Below are 17,602 nucleotides of genomic sequence, written 5' to 3' on the forward strand. Positions count from 1 at the left end.
GCTGGGACTGGGGGAAGCTGTGAAAATAAAAACAAAACATTTGCTTGTGAATTTATTTTAATTTCATCCTACTGGAAGCTCTTTTACTCTCCTGAATATTTTGTTTGTTTGTTCTGCTTTCTTTTCTGGTGCATTTTTTGTTTTAATTAGAGCTATCCACAAAGAGAATACAAAGACCAAAACAAACAGCATCAGCAACAGCAAAGAGTGTGAGAGAAAAAAAACTAAGCCGAAGCGCTGATGAGTTTGTCCAACCCTTGCAAGCAACGGCTAAAAACCTGAAGCAGCAGATTTGAAGTAAAGGTGCAATTCCACTTGTAGTTTTTTTCCCAGCATCAGAGCCAGACTTGATGTAGTCCCCTTCACTCCCATTCCTGATTGCTTTTTCTGTCCCTTCTTGCACTAATTAATTAAATGAATTCATCCTTTTGGTCATCTACAATCTAACCCAAATGGCTGAAGTTAAAAGTTACTTTCCAAGTTAAGAAGCATGCATTAAAACTGGTTACGTCACCAATGCAGGGCACTATCTTTTGTGCAGACATACTGACAACTCCAACCAGAAAAGGGAGAAGGCTCTGCCCCAGTATAAAGCACAACTCCATCCTGAAAGAAATAACAAACCAAGCCCTGGCCATTCCGTAACCTCTCGACTCATTCTGAGAGAGCCATGCATCTGTTCCCTTACAACACCTCAAACCTTCTATCATTTGTAGCTATATTCAGAAAAGCCTTTAGTCGGTCACAGTACAAGACAAGCCCAGAGGAAAAGTTGCTGTAGTGGAAAAGAAGCAGAGTAAATGAAGCAGGACAGCAGAAGAGCTGTGAGTGGGCTCCAGCCTCAGTGACCTACAAACAGTTGCTTGCCTTCATTACTTACTACCAAGCATGATTACAGCTAACTTTCTTGTCAACAGCTCATTTTAATCTACTTACAAAGCACAGAAAAATCATACAATATTTCAAGCACATCTGCTGCTACACACCAAAATCTGTATCCAATTTCATCTGAATCTTGGTTCTGGATCACATAACAAGACTCAGAAAGTCTGCTAGAAGTATGGAAAACCGTGCTGCTTGTTGAAATGACTTCCTCCCAACAACACAGAGATTACTTTCATCACTTTGTCTTGAAGTTTAATCTATTTACATGTGCCTTTCTAGAAAATGCTTTTTAAAATGTGAGAGAAGCATGCAAGTGTTCATATAGGCACAAAGGAACAAAAGATTTAAACCAATTTTATCCCAAAGGAGACAAAACTCAGTGTTACACCGTCGACTATGCTCTACCTTGTTCAGGTCCCTCTTCATCACTGCAGCTGTTGATGGACCAGCTTGTGGAGACGTGCCCAGTCCACCCAGGATGCTTCCCCACATCGACAGACCAGCCAAGAGACAGCAAGAACTCCAGGAAGTGTGGCTGAACAATTCTGGAAGACTCCATGTTCTTCAGGATCTGAAACAGCCAACAGAAGCACGGTATGTATGGGGGCTCCAGGAAACGGCTCTTTTCCTCCTCATCCTGCCTTTGCTCCTATAATCCAAAATTCTGTGTCATCAAAATGGTTTTGCCCAAAAAGAGCTCTTCAACAAGTCAGGAACTCCAGGCTTTCTACATGGACACCGGTCCCTGCTACCCAGCATCGACCATCCTTCATGGCAACATCCTAATCCATCACATTAGCTTTCTGCCACCACTGCTGGAGCCTGAAATCACACCACTACAAATGGCTACAAATGGTAATTTCAAGATTTTTTTCACTCATCAGGGATAAACCACGGACCTGTCCAGTGCAGGATGTGCATCAATACCAGAGATAGCATGAGGATTTTCTGGGCTGGTTTCACTATTAGACTGAGCAGAAACTTTAGGAGAAAGACATTCCATCACTCCCTGTACACAACTGGTGATTTAGGGCACCAGCCTCACCACACATTAAATAATAAAACCAATTTTGCAAAATGATTTTCAGCAGGATTGAGAACACACTTTAATCAAATGCCACACCAAACTGCTCATTCTGAACCTTAAAATCTCACTTTGTGCAAAGATCCAGGGCTTTTCTTCATCCAAATACATTCTAATCCCAGTGTGACGGAGTGAGGCTCAAGAGCTGCACCGAGCAACACGCAGGGAGACATGGATGATTTGTTCTTTGGCCTACTGAACCACTGTGATACAGGGAAGAGACAACATCATGCAGTGCATCATCGTTTCTTCCTTAGCTGTGGGGAGATTGTTCTGTGGCCAGAAGTTCTTTGGAGTTTGTCTGTATGAGCGCAGTGCTGGGACTCTCCCTGCAACACAGACTCTGCTGGAGCAGAAATCACATACTGGGGACAGGCCCTGGGATGAAAGCTCCCAGTGAGGAAGGCCCTGTGCCCTGCTACCCAGCTCTAGTGCCCTGCTCAATATTCAGCATTGCCCAGACAATGCACTGAAATATTACCAACACCCTCAGCAAAGTCAGAGCTACACTTGAGAATGTATTCAGAGAAGAGAGCAACAATGGCTGCAGAAAATATGCACACACATGTATAGTTTTCTAACTGAGTGCCTTCAAAAAAGACCTTAAATAAAAGTGAGGGAGTATGTTTCAAAAGACATTTAATGTTATCAAGTATCATAATATAGAAGTGGTGTGGGCAGTTTCATTATCCTGTACAAACAAATTCCACAACACCCTTCTAAACCATCAGTGTGCAACACCACAGCAGAGAGACTGGGGCTCACTTAGGAACAGTCACACTGGATGGCACTGCTCTAGGCTGTGCAGCAGTAGATGTAGAGCTGCCACTACTCCTGGTTACAGGAGTGTGAATCACCTTGCAGAGCAGACTTAGGTCCTGAGCAAGAGCAGCATGAGCACATGCACAAGGATGGCTACGTAGCACCACGCAGCCATCCCTGCCCGAAGCAGTGTCATGGCTCAGCTCTGATTTCCTCTCTTGATTACTAATATTGAAAACTACCACTGACTTATTTCTTTTCGATCACAGAAACAGCAGCAGTTTCTCCCTCAGCTCAGGGCTGTAGAGATGAGCACCTTACCAGCTTGACTGCCTCTGACCACAACCGAGAAGGCTTAGGAATCACAGCAAGATGTCCTGGGATCTTGAAGCAGGAATGCCATCTTTACATTGTCTGTCTCATAACCAGAATCTCTCAAGTACAAAAGATTTTTTTATAACTGACATGGCAAGTCCTCCTGACTACAGTGTTGTAGGCGTTAGCACACAGCAACAGTACAGCATCACGCCCTGTATACCATACTGGCTCTGGGGACTGCTTACTGCTTACTCTAACCTTTGACTTGAAAACTTCAAGAACTGGTGGTGTGTTCCTCTCAGACACGGAAGGTGCTGCTGTGCTCTGCCACTTGTATGCTGACAGTCACACGAGGGAATGACATGCTCATTATTTTTGAAGCCATGCTTCTACTCTTTAGTACAACCATTACAAATAGAAATGAGAAGTATTATAGAAATATCTCCACTGAGCCCATAAGCCTTCTTAGAAACTCACAGTGAATTTCCAGATTGCAGTCTGAAGAAATGATTTAGATTTGCACAAATTAACCTAATTAACCTAATCGCATTTCAGCACAAACAGTATAATGTGAAGACTTAGAAAGCAGTAATACTTTCTTGCAGTAAGTTTCTGATTTCTTTAACATATGTTTAACATTAAAATCAAATTAAATTACCTGGATATTGCACATACCAAGAACAAACTGCAGCTTTCCCCACAACCTGAAACACATTTCTGATAGGAATCTTTGAATTCTACAAATGCATCCTTTCAATCACATATATACAAATTGTTCTATTAAGATTTCACAGAAATCCTAAGTGCAGACAATAACATAAACCACCTTTCAAATGAAAAATACGCAGTGGTTCGTTACATCTCCTGTCATAAATAAAGCCAAAGCAAACAACCCCTGGCTCCGGTGCTCTGCCCTACGCGTTCCCTTACCTCCTGGCTTGTCTTCTGGCCTGCTTTCATGTAGAAAATGAAAACAGTATCAAAAGGACGACAAGGCAGTAAATCCAAGTACCCGAGGTCATCAAAAAACCCAGGCAGAGTAGAGTCAAGTGCAATCAGGTGAGGAGGTAGACGACTGTTAGCAGGCTCCTGTCGGACAGATTAGAATTCAACAGCTTAAAAACAAAGTTCTTGTTAGGAAAGATCTTTGTGGTTTTCACAACAATCCGTTAAAAAGGAATCAAAAGCATACAAAAAAAATCTGATCCAATATAATATATTGTAAATGATTAACAGCAAGCAGAAGTCTGACAGTTTGTTTCATTTAACTTATCCTCATTAGAGAAGAAAACTAACACTTCAAGTAAAACACCAGTAATGTTTTGTTCAAAACATGTTCCATTCCACAACAAAAGCAGCAGAGACTTTCAAAATGCCACAATGCTGCCTACAACTGCACTGCATCTCGTTTTGTTTTTATTGCTGTCACCTATATACCAGCAATACACACAATATTAAGCATCTTTATTTTTGCAATAGCTACATTGCCTCCTAACGTTGATAGCTTTCTGGAAGAAAAGGCAACAAACAAAAGGCAAAATTCTCACTTAAAAAGCAGAATTTCAATTTCAGGATGTGGGTCTTTTTCCTATACATTGTTGGCATTTTAACTTCAAAAGGAATGACTCTACAACCTAAATGTGGTTTAACCACATGTAAGCATTTTGGAGTAACTCAATACAATGTCCGGAACAGAAACTTGTATGGCAGTCATAATTCAGAAAGGCTTACAAAGCATCCCTAACTCAAGCTGGAAGAATAACACCAAATACAAACAGGTGAATGTGGGAGTTAATGTACCTACTGCAAAAACACACTAATAGCCACCAATTCAGAGCATGTTCAGCTTCACACAAGGCCTTTCACAACCCTGAAAGATGGAATTTCAACACCTTACTCAAACAGATGACAGCACAAAAGCAGCTGGCATTGCACAAAAAAATCTTCCACTAATGATACTTAAGTTTTCCTCCTCTGTTAAGCCAAGCCAGAGCGGTACTCATGCCGTTAGTATAACACAAGGAAGTATCCGGTCACCTTCAATGCCTCGAGAGACAGGAACCCGAAGTGGGAGAGGAACAGACGTGCTGTCTGGAACTCCTGTGCTGGCGGCGGGGGCTTACACTCTGTGATTGGATCAGGAAAGCTCTTCTTACGCCACTCCTCCTCACTTTTCTGATCTATGGAAGTCTCAAAAATAATCTGCTGGGCCATGCCATTCCTCAGCTTCTCATGTCGCTCTTCAAGCTGAAATACATCATACAGACATGAAACACCAAACTCTCAAAGCACTTACAACAGCTCCGTCATTTAGCAAAGCCATAAGTCATGTGCAGCAGCTGCAACTCCAACAGGACGTTTACTAAAGCACCGTCAATGAGACCCTGCAAGGTTAAAACTGAGTATCTCAAAACCCTGTTTGCCTGGGAGCGATGTTGCCAATTAATGCACCCAGCATCAGATATGGCATCTTCCTCCTAAATGAATAAGAACTGCAGAACTGTGAAGCTTTAAAATACTTCTATTTTTACCCACGCACCGCAAGAGACCTTATAAATGCCCCTTCCATCTCCCTTGAAGATGCAAAAAATCACAGCTCACTGCTTCCTATCAATACAGCAGTACAGACTATTGGAATCCAGAATAAACTGCGCTGAACAGTGCTCCCCAGCAACACATACAAGGCACTGCCATCTTCCTGGGGTAGTGCACAGATTAATTTGTTCAAAGTTCATTCTTCCATTACGTAATGTGAATTAATCAAGCAGAAGAATAAGAAGTTAGTGTGTGATTCATGAACAGGCAAGAAAAAAAAAACAAAGTTGAAGACAAAACCTCCCTTACCTCCTCATTCACAATCTCATGTAAATCAGGAATGCTTAAGTCTGCTTTCACAAATGGGATCTTATCCACTTCTTCAGGAAACGGCCGGTGCTTCACACTGTATTTCAATCCAACATCACTTTTAGGAGCTGGTCGAGGTTCGGGTACAAAAGTCTGACAGAAAAAAAAACAGGTGAGGAGGGGGACGGTTTCATTCAGAGCATTGAATCAGTACAACACCTACCTTGTAGTAGATGGGAAATGTTCCCTCCCATCACAGGTTTACTAACCCTCACATGAGAGGTATCATTAAAAAGCATTCAGACATGCCTCAAACTTGAACAGACTTTAATTGAAAATTTCACTGTAGATTAAAAAATAAAACAAAAAGACTCCTTTCTGCCCCTTTTAGTGGTTGTAATCATTGTACTTATTACACTTGCTTACCGCCTAACTCTAAGCAGTTGCAAATCTTGTTAAAAACAGCAAGCTCACATGGCAACATCTTATTTTTAGGTCAGAATCCATTCCAACCATGTTTAAAGAAAGCTCACAGCTATGCCTCACTGACTATGATGAGCTCAACAAGTGAAGCTGAGAAACCCTGAAGTGAACAGCAGCAATGCTGTGGGTCAGCAGTGAGATGTCCCACCAAGGTAGCAACAGTTCTGCATCATCTGCTCTCATGCAGTTTTGCTAATGCTGCTGCATTGTGCTACACTGTGTAATTAAAAAATTGAAGTTACCAATGAGTGCAACAGGAGGCCTGGTTGCAGGTTTGCATGTGTTTAAGCTCCAAGCAAAAGAGACCTTTAATTACACCTTGAACACTGCTTTATGAATTTATTTACGACCAGCTACACTTAAAAATGGCAAATCTTGAAGTTATGTAATGCTTTTAAGTTGGAGCAGTTCCCTTAAGACTGGTTGGGTGTCCAGACAAGGTGCAACTTTTCCTTTGGTGTGGGAGGTAACACCATCACCCTGACACTGATTAGCAAAACGCTTCAGCTACAGTGACAGCACAGCTCCAAGGGCATCCAGGGAAGGGTCCTCCAAGGGCTGCTCTGCAGAGATCACAGTCATCTACATATTAACGTGACAGTTGAGACTGACAGGCCCACATTTCAGCTGCACTGTATGAACAGTTTGAACATTTGGGAGATGTTTACAAACCAAGAAATTTTGGTGATGCAAGCATGGAATCCACCAGGCAACAGCAGTAAAGGATTCTACTTAAAACACTATTGGGCCATTTATCACTATCACTGTCCAGAAGCATTCCAAAGTTCACCTAATAGATTTTTTCACAGCAGTTTTACAGCCATATTTGCAGCACTGAGCTCTGCAGTTTTAACAGCTGCTCTCTCAGCAGAATCTCACACATTATCTCCAGACTTTGTTCCTTCTGCTGCAAAAGCCTTGCCTGACATCCTACCATCAGCACCACCAGCTGTGCCTGCACACTAAGCACACGGCCCATTGCCTCATCAGCTTAGAAGGTGCTTTAAAAAAAACCAAGAATAAGGAGAGTTCTCCCAGCCTCCTACACAAACCTAGAAGGCAACAGTACTTTTAGAGCCTATATTTAATATTAATCATGAGTTGTAAAGAGTCACCAGAGATGCGTCACATTACCTACAGCTAAAGGCCCCGTGGCTCAGCCTTAATGTATAATCACCAGATCTGTGGGGCTGCCTCACATTAGTGGAATTTCTGCTGAACATCTCTAAGTTAAAGATTTCTTTGTAGGCTTTGATAGAGACCTTTTGATTTGCTTTAGCTCCTCTTGGTAAAAGACAGAGTTGCTGGGCCCATGCAAATCTTCCAGATGTCCCACGGATCAAAACCGTGACAGAGGGGAAAGAGTCATCTGCAAAGCACATGGGTGAAAAAAAGGATACGTCATCATAGATCACAAATACTTCATTGAACGGTAATTAAACCATACAGAAGCACACGTATTACAGACATTTTGCTTTCAAGGATAATTCCCTCCCTGGCCCTGAGGACAAATTCTGGCGAGGAATAAACACTGAATGTCATCCCCCTCTGCTGCAGCAGAGAACCGTTCTGCTTAGCAGTAGCCAGCTCAGCTCTGTTTCATCATTAGAAGTAACCCTTGTCCAAATTCACGCAGACCACTGATTTTCTCTCCAAATTATAAAAACAAATAAAATTATTTAGCCACTGCCAGTTTAGGTGCAGCAAATGGTCATACAGAAACATGTGGATCCCATGAGCTTCTGTGAAGGTACCACATAAATAATGGCAATAAGAATGGCAGAATGACATGAGATAATCATCAAACTAAGACAGGGGAAGATTCTGATCTTATACAGTGAAAACATTTCAAAAAGAAGCCAGGCACTGGTACAGGGACAGAGAAACTGTCCCCTGAGGCTTACAAGCCCTACCTGTGCAAAGCAGCCTGCTCTGAGTTCAATATTGCCTCTTTTCAGAGAGCAGCTTAAACTGCAGTCCTCCCACCGTGCCTTTCCATCTGCACAGACAGGCTTCTATGGAAGGGATTCCATCCCCTCGACATTTAAAGGCCACCTCAGAAGAGCAATGTTACCTCTACAGCTTTTCACCTTTCAAAGATCTGTGTCTTATCTTTTGTGCATGCAAACAATAAACTGACACCACTGGGTAACTACCAGACAGGTACTTCCCTGCTGGCATTTCATGGGCAGCACACCAGGCCCCGCAATGACTCACTTCAGCAGTCTGCCTCAGAACAGAACTGACACACTTAAGCATTACTGCCATTAATCTTGTATTTCAAAGGGGATTTGTAAGCAAGTTCTGCACAACAAGTAAAGCTAATTTAATTTCAGGTTATAATAGCTTTACAGGATTCCTCAGTAATTCATTTAGCACAGGCAGAATAAGGGTGAGAAGTGCTCAGCTGTTCTGGCAGAGTCCACAGCACTGCAGTCAGGAATACGTTGGCTCCAACCCAGACTGAGGCTGGACGTGAGGCAATGGCTGCAGGATCTGCACAGAGATTCCCCGTGAGACTGGAGCATTCTGTAACACAACTCATAAACAAACAGCTTTTCTCTTAGCATCAGAGGAGCCAGTCCAGGAGAAGTTTCATCAACTCTGTTGGGCGATGCACTGACTCCCAAAGGTTCACAGGGGGAATTTAAGGAGAGTGATTCAGTTCAAAGCATCATGTAAATAATAGATTATTTTTAATACAAGCTCTCGTTGGTCAAAGCATGGATGTCTCCATAATGCAATGGTACTGCTTTTGTCCATCGGTTGCCATTCTGATGGCACTCAGCTGCATGCAACTGGTCTCAAAGGATGAAGGGCAACTGCGTGAACTATTTAGGAGGGTTTGTATATGTCCGACTATCGCTGACATGGAAGTTAGCCCTGCCACTTCATCCCAGAGCATTCTATTCAACTGCATGCCCACAGATCAGGTAAGGCCCTGAAACATGAAAGAACCACATGATACAGAATCTCTTCTTTTTTCCTCCTGTAACTGCATGCTGGGAGTTTTAACAAGAGGAAGGAATAACAAGTGCTGGACTTACTTTGTTCATTCCCTAGAGGCTGCTCCAACATCGCGAGGATAACACTGTTATCCAAAACAAAGTAACGGAAACTATGCTTGTTTATGGTGGGTAGGCGAGAATATTTAATTAATGTGGTTTCATTCACCAAGCTGCAGGGGGAAGCAGGACCACTGGGAGAAGGGAATGCTCCAAGTAACTGCATAATACTGGAAACGGGAAAAAAAAAGGTAGAAGTCATGACAGATGAAGATCTACTGTTCCACCCAAGCACAGGCTCTGTTCTTCACTTGTATCTCGACATGGCAGTCACCCCTATGGTTAGCACAAACCAAGCACTGCGCTATCCCACCAGCTTGTCTTAAAAGAGAACCAGTAATTCCGGGACAAGTGTACACGAATCCTACAAAGAAGAGTAATCTGACTATACAACGAGTTCATCTACAACCCAGGCTGTAAAGACAGTAACATACCTTGTAAAGCAAAACGTAATCTGTAGTTCTACAGCTTTTTGTATGCTTGTTCTCATACGAATATTATGGATGATTAGAGGTGCTCCTCCATAATTCAATCCATCAGTCACTATCAACAAGCAAGGCATACACAAGTCTCCTAAAATTGTATATATTTAAATAATTTGAAATTGTGCAGGATCTTTCTAACAGAAAGCCTCTATGACAGGAGCCAACAGCAAGAACTGATTGGAGCTCATATGTTCTGAATGGGGCTGCACTCAGACCTAAAATAAATTTACTGAAGTCCTCCTGCCACACTTTTCCCTTGGGAGACAGATACCTGCATCCCTCTGAACAAAAGAAAAAGGGCACTTTCAGGCAACAAGAAAGGTTTGTGCACAAGTTCCAAAGAGAAGCTGCTTTCACAATAACACGGTTGTTTTTACTAATGGTAAGGCTTATAATGATTTTATTGTGAAATAAAACAAACAAAATAAGCAAGCAGCTCTCACCTTTTGCAACACATGTTTATCCTACTCATCTTCAGTTTGTCCTGCCTACTCCATCATGCTATTCATCCAGTAAAACAGTGCTTTTCAGCTTATCTGGAGTTGAATCTCAATTTACTTCTGTGCTCCCTCTCCCCAACCCACACATCATCTGCAGTCACACTTCCAGCAGTCTCCCAGATCTATTAAGCAAGCCCAGTTCTGTGGGCAGAATGACATCCCACCCTGACTTAACTTACACCTGCTACATGTGTCATTGCCTGCTGTGTTACACAGGAGACAGCGTCTATCGGTTTCCCCATCAGTGTGGGGAATAACAGAGCATAACTTGTCAGGCCAAGGAGAAGGCTGTGGGAACGGAAGGACATGGTGACAAGGGGAACTGGGAGACACAAGGAACTGCTCTTTGCACTGGCACAGAACAGAACACCAGGGGCTGCAGGAAGGTTTTGTTCTCCAGGGAAAGGAAGGGGCAGAACGAAGAAAGCAATTACAGGAATCCTTCCCTTGCTGGACATCTGTAATGGAAGGGGGAAGACAATGAAGGCAGAACACAGGACAATCCTGTCCAAAAGACAAACCAGAAGGAACTTCTGGATGCCTTTTCAGATGCTCTCAACTACATAACAGATGGAAACCCCCCATTAAAACATTCTCTAACAAAACAATGCTGAACAATGAACATGCTCTGAGAAATTACTTACCATGTTAACGTAGCTTCAGCAGCATCCTTCACTCTCATGGACGCAGGGTTTGGCTCCTTATCTCCTTTGTACTTCACCTCTTGTTCACTGCTCTTGGATTTACTTCCTGAAATACCCAGCTCCACAATCTCCAGTACCTCTTTTAAACAATCCTAAAATACATGAGGAACTACCTTAAAACAGAAGCACTTCAACAGACATCTCAGAGACCTCAGAGAAACAGCAACAGATGACTCATTGTAGCAGTGCACTGCTTCTGGTATGCACTCAGAAATAAAGGCAGAAAATCATTTTAACAGACAGTACTAAGATCACATTTGCTAGAGAAATTATATTTTCTCTGTACATAGATGTCTAATTTTGTTAGTATGCCTCTATATCTACTGCTAGAAAGTGCTCTGGATTAATACATACATTAATATATACACAACATATTCCATTGGACCTGTGCAGAACAGCCAAGTGGGCTAGGAACACAACTGAAAAGTGTAAACGTATTTTAAAAGATAAATGCATTTCCAAAATTATCTGCAGAAATTTTAATTAAGTCTGAGGATATTAAGGATGGACACATCTGGAACACTGCAAAAAAAATTGTCTGAATCTTTCAATTGCCAACAGCATCCATAAGGAAGCAAAATGTGTGGTGGCATCCAATTCATCAAGAGAGCAATAATGTTGTTCTACAGGTACACAGCAGAGCACCAACTAACATATGACAGAAGATTCCAGAACTCAGAGGGATCACTGCTGTGACTGACCAACACGGCCCACCATTAAATCATCTACTGAACATCTCTGGTGGCTTCAGCAAGGGAATACAGAGGAAAGCTTTCTCAAGAGCAAGTAGCTGTCTACAGCCAGAGCACAAATAAATCACCAGCTTTCACCACCAGAAATCAGGCAGGGCTCTGCGCTTTGGCGCACGTTGTTTCTTGAATTCACAATTCATGCAGAAAAATAAGCAAAGAAAGAAAAACGAAGCATAACGTAAGTTTATAACCTGTGTTGTGCCATATGCAGGGAAATCATCCCTTTCCTGGTTACCTGCTACTAACTGCCAGTATCCCAAAGTGCATGCAGAAAGCATCTTTATTGATGCCTCTTACTCTTTTTTTTTTTGTTACATATATACGCAGGTTACTCAGCTGCCACTTTAAGCAGGCCTACAATGAAAGCAGATGCTCATACAAATAAAAAAAATCACCATTGAGTGATGCAGACAATAAAACAGAAGGGGTCCCACCCAAAGGGACCCAGACAGACCACGTGAACCTAATGAGGTTCAACAAGGCCAAGTGCAGGGTGTTGCACTGGGGTTGGGGCAATCCCAGATATGTGCACAGTCTGGGAAAAGAATTCCCACACAGCAGTTCTGTGGAGAAGGAATTTCGTGGTGGATAAAAAGCTGCTCATGAGCCAGCAGTGTGCAACCGCAGCCTGGAAAGCCAACAATACCCTGGGCTGCATCAACAAAGGGGACAGTGGGGCAGGGAGGGGATTGTTCTCCTCTGCTCTGCCCTTGTGAGACTGCATCTGGAGTAATGTGTCCAGGCCTGGGGCACCCACACAATCAGAGACGGTCCAGAAGAGGCCATGAATATATTCAGAGGGTTGGAGCACTTCAACTGTCAAGAAAGATAGTTGGGCTTGTTCTGTTTGGAGAAGACTCCAGGCAAACAACACTGCTGTCCAGTACTTGGAGAGGGCTTATAAACAGACGTTTTACACAGTCTGATAGTTATAGGATGAGAGAGAATGGCTTTAAATTAAAATAGGGAAAATTCAGGTTAGATGTTTGGAGGAAATTCTGTACTCAGTGAAGTGTTGCTGCCCTGAGAAGCTGAGGATGCCCCATCCCTGGAGGTGTTCAAGGCCAGGCTGGACGAAGCCCTGAGCAGCCCGGTCTGGTGCCTGATGTAATGACTAGCAATTCTGCCCACGGCAAAAAGTTTGGAGCTCAGTGATCTTTAAGGTTCCTTTCAACTCAAGCCATTCTTATGACTTTATAATCATCAAAATATTAGCATTAAAGAAATTCCATTGTTAAATTTAGAAAATGCTTTAGATAGGTAAGAGCTGAGAAATGAGAAAAAACATTGCTTTTAGGGAAGCTTATCTGCTGCAGGTAACTACACTATTTATACACCAACAATTCTCGTATTTCTCCATTATTTTTCTGCTTTTCCAATTTTAGGTTGTTTTGGTTTGGGTTTTTTTTTTTCAGTTCACAAAACAAGAAGAAAGATCAAAACACTTTCTTATAAATAAGAATGCTGGTTGCACAGCCAAAAATATTCTCAGTGAATGAAAAGGAGAAATCAAAACTGAAAGCTGTTTTGCAAGTAAACTAGTTTTGAAATTCCTGCTATGCTCTTGAAAACTACAAGGACGTGTTGTTTTAAAGTCTGAAACACTGGCAGCTGGGGACAAAAGGCACATCAACCTGGGGGGCTAAGAATACACACACACACACACACATCAGAGATTCTTACCTTCTCATCCAGCATGTCAGGATGCTCCGTGAGCCAGACACAGAGGCACTGGAAAGCTGCAACTATCACAGAGTGAAGGTCACGGGAGTGGAGCGGGGCTGGCCGGCTGCACTGGAACACAATGTAGCTGCACACAGAACTAATAGCTCTCTTTTGATCAGAGGAATCAACAAGCACTTTCACCTGTATAAAGCAAGCAGAAGAGGACTGTCAGGTGACAATTCCTCCACAAAACCTTTCAGAGAAGAATTAGCTTTTGAAAGCGTTTCTAAATGCAGTTTTAAGAAATGTGAATAAACAGTTGAGCCACTTCATGGTAAAAATGTTAAACAGTGCTGGATACTGAAACTAAAAGAGATGCTGCATTAAAGTGCCACCACATCACTGGGCTTTGTTTCCAAGAGCAAGAATGATACCAATCTGAATTGATAAGAAACTAATTGCAAGCTGAATAATTGTGTACTTAAACTTATTACCAGCAAAGACCTCTCTTTCAGCTACAGCAGCCCCACTCATGTCCACATGCTACTTCCAAGAAACCATTCACTGCCCAGTCTTCCATCCATGGGGCTTCGCTGTGTTCCTCTCCTTTTCCACTTGGCAAATTCTGCCAGCACAGTGATTTTCTTTCACATTCTCACTGACAAACAACCGTGCTCAGACAAGCAGATTAACCAGAAAAAATATTTGTTTGCAGAAATCCCCCTCATGCTCCCATCCCTGCCCCTTCAGGGAACAAGGCTCTAGAGCACAGGGGCTAGAGAAGAGCTGTGCACACTGAGTTACAAGGATCAGCAAGTTGCAGTTAACCAAATCACCAAATCTCTCTGTTCTTCATGTGAACTGACACAGGAGCACTCAGTTAAACCTGGATTTTTCTACTCTGTAGTGTTTGACCATGCTATATAATGCCTTATTATTGCAGGGGCGCCACCAGCACCCTGCTGAACAGTTTTGCAGGTGACAACATGGGAGCCAGACAGCTGTACTCAACAAGGGCATGTACCACAACTCGGAGCCCTACACAGTACTTCCTTTAGAAACATAAGATATATGGTAGAGTCCCTTGAAGATTAGCTTAGGACATGCAGGTTGGGGAAGCAGCACTGCTGCAGGAAACAGGATTTTTCTAATGGACCAAGTCCCAGTAATGACCTGCAGCTGAAAAGATACAGGACAAGGCATCCCTTAACCTGAGAAGGGCTTTGGGAATTGTGGTTTCCAAAGCTGAAAGCAGAACGAGTTCTCTACTCTGTAGCTATTTGTTATGGTTTCGCAATTTGGTTGGTGTTGGTATTCCACATCAGAACACCATGCCTCATAATGGGAGTAAAGGGGACAAGTTTTTTTTCTGTGGACTGCCTTAAATGTTCATGTGGGGAGGGGCACCGGAGGGGAAGTGAGGAAGGGGACGGGGTTGTTGGCCCGGCTCCCTGCGAGGAGACAACGTGGTCAGAGCTTCCTCCCTTCCACAGCTCCATCGGTGAGATTTGGGACTTGGTATTCTCTTTGTTGAAACTCTCTTGTTGTTGTTTAGTGTTATTAGGTTATTAAACTGCCATTCGTTCTCAGATCACCTTTTTTTTCTCCCTCATTTTTTGTTAGACATAATCGCAATCTCCCTTCCCTTCCCCTCTCCCGAAACGCACGTGGCCGGGCCGGGCCGCGCCGCGCTGTGCCGATAGAGAAAAGGGGGGCGGGGGCTTTTGTTCCTGCTGCCCCGGGTTTGTTCCCACTGTCCCGGAGTGAGCTCTAGAGAGAACTCCGTGACACTATTCAATATGTGGAGATTTCTTTCTAAGAGAAAGAGGACTACACTGGATGTCTCAGAAGAATTGCTTCAGTCACTTGAGAATTACTCAGAGATTACAGAGTTTAATATTAAATTGGGTAGACATTTGAAAACACATTTTTACATTCTCATCTCATTGCACAAAGTGGGACAGGGAGGATATCCTAGCTTAATCAGAACCCCCGATTCTGTATTGTGCTCTGGAACGCCCCAAAACCATGTTTGAACTCATTGCAGAATACTTTCATCAAATGTGTCCTTCAGCTCATGCTACTGCAGAAATGAAAGCAGCATGCAGCCCACCATGGCTCAGTGCTGACTCCAAGCTTTAAAAGAGCCCTGTGACATACATATTCAAACAGAATACAGCAGGGAATACCCAGCTGCTGCACCAGTTCATTGTGGCTGCTGTAAATACACCAAAGCATTGCTTCACAAACATCATGAAGTCCAGACTGGGAACAAAAGCCCTCAAGCAGAAAAGGATAATTTACTTTTCATCAAAAAAGGCCCCCCAAGCCAGTAGCTTTAGTTATTTACTATTCACCAATTTGCTAATTATTCCAGTTACTTGCCAGGTGAGTCTCCTTATAGTTGTAGAACATAGACCATAGCTGAGGGTGCTAAAATAAAACAGGAGTGATTCAGCTGGGAAGTGGTGAAGGGAAACAGCACAGCTAGTCTGAGGAACACAGCTGTGTGTAGACAAAGTTCCAAACAGGAGACTCCTTCACATTAAAAAGGTGTTACACATAGCTCAGAAAATTACTTCCCACGTGACAAGGAAAAAAGTAGGCACAACACTTGCAAAAAGGGCAATCAAGTTTTTCAATGCCCTGGTCTATTTCCAACCTGGATCAGCAGCAACAAAAACTCTTGTTCAGTTTGCCCACTCGCTGTTCAACCAGCCTTAGAAACATCGAACAACGTAAACCAGGAGAACTGGTTCACAGCAGTGGGGTTGAAAACTATGGGTTGAAGCCCACACACTGCCCACTGGAAGCTTAGTGCTATGGTTTTCTTTCAGCTGTCCAACCTGATATGTCAGATTCACTCACTGCAGTGTGAAAAAACAGCAACAACAAAACAGAACCAAAACACAAAGCAAAGCAAAACCACACGTATGAGAATCCATGAGAACGATTAGAAGTCATCCAGCTAACATCAGCCAGAATCACACAGTAGGGCTACGTGTATCTGAACCACCCACCCTGAGCTTCACCTTCAGCCCAAAGGCATTCACTGCACTCACTTCACTTAAATCACTCAGTACGTACATTAGGGTAAGACAGAGCAATCCTACAAAAGTACTGCACCTTTTTTTCTCCAGATAGAACATGTGCTGACAGACATCTGCTTGGTGGCATGACTTTCACCTGAACAGAACAGGAATCACAACCAAAACTTCGTCTCTCACCTTTGCCAATCCAGACAGAAGTTCCAACGCAGCCAGTGAGATGCTCATGTCCTGCCTCCACTGTGAGTTGAGCCTTTGGGTTACCAGATGAATGCTGCGTATCAGAAGTCCCGCAGCCGTATCTGTATTAAGAGCTAGGATATAACCCCAGTAACACATACCACAGGGAGGGAAAATAACTAAGCATTAGTAACAATAAGCAAAGCACAGGAACAAGCCAAAGCAGCCACAATACAGACATAAAATTATACACAACCCAGAATCTGGAAATTTGGTGTCTCTTGCTAACTCTCTTGTATGCAACGCCAGTACACTATACAAATGTATGAGCATGGAGACAAGCACCTTATCTCAATTTAGTTTTGTTTCTTTTAGAGACATTTTCTGGACAATCAGAGCACCCAGATGCATTTCAGCAAGAAAACAGCTCATGTTGGGCTGTGCTGTTTGCTCCCTCACTTACACTGCTGCAACATCTTGCAGACTCAGAAGAATTTGGACATTAGTCATGTATGTTAGACATCAGTACATACATAATCATCATACATAACAGTGAACCAATGGATCACGTGTAATTTCAGATATCTAAGCCAGAAGTTACCTATCCTCTCAATACACAGCATTTATCAGAAGCTGCATTAGGTATTTACATGTAGATAATGAAAGAAACCATCCTGGAAGAAAAGATATAATTGTTTCTAAATGTTTAATCTTCCTGAACCTTTGGCTAAAATTAAAAACAAAGAAGTGCTTTTAGGAGCAGTCGCTCACAACTCCATAGAATTAGGAACACAAATATTATATACACTTGTTAAAGCTGAAGTAGGC

General features: G+C 42.8%; 1 protein-coding gene across 5 annotated transcripts in view; it reads right to left on the reverse strand.

The window, feature by feature from the left end:
- The window catches only part of RALGAPB (Ral GTPase activating protein non-catalytic subunit beta), a 63,023-nt gene that overhangs the window by 11,777 nt on the left and 33,644 nt on the right, over nucleotides 1–17,602 (reverse strand). For 3 of the 5 annotated variants that reach the window (XM_015881293.2, XM_015881296.2, XM_015881294.2), the window contains 9 exons: nucleotides 16,775–16,908; nucleotides 13,566–13,748; nucleotides 11,071–11,222; nucleotides 9,424–9,611; nucleotides 7,639–7,745; nucleotides 5,894–6,046; nucleotides 5,087–5,296; nucleotides 3,980–4,138; nucleotides 1,291–1,456 (listed from right to left, as the gene is read on the reverse strand). In XM_015881293.2, coding sequence (XP_015736779.1) covers nucleotides 1,291–1,456; nucleotides 3,980–4,138; nucleotides 5,087–5,296; nucleotides 5,894–6,046; nucleotides 7,639–7,745; nucleotides 9,424–9,611; nucleotides 11,071–11,222; nucleotides 13,566–13,748; nucleotides 16,775–16,908 — 1,452 coding nt within the window. The remainder of the gene's footprint in view (nucleotides 1–1,290; nucleotides 1,457–3,979; nucleotides 4,139–5,086; nucleotides 5,297–5,893; nucleotides 6,047–7,638; nucleotides 7,746–9,423; nucleotides 9,612–11,070; nucleotides 11,223–13,565; nucleotides 13,749–16,774; nucleotides 16,909–17,602) is intronic. The other 2 variants (XM_015881297.2, XM_015881295.2) reach the window with 1 other exon arrangement.

The sequence above is a fragment of the Coturnix japonica genome, chromosome 20 (assembly GCF_001577835.2).
Source record: "Coturnix japonica isolate 7356 chromosome 20, Coturnix japonica 2.1, whole genome shotgun sequence".
NCBI classification, from domain to species: Eukaryota; Metazoa; Chordata; class Aves; order Galliformes; family Phasianidae; genus Coturnix; species Coturnix japonica.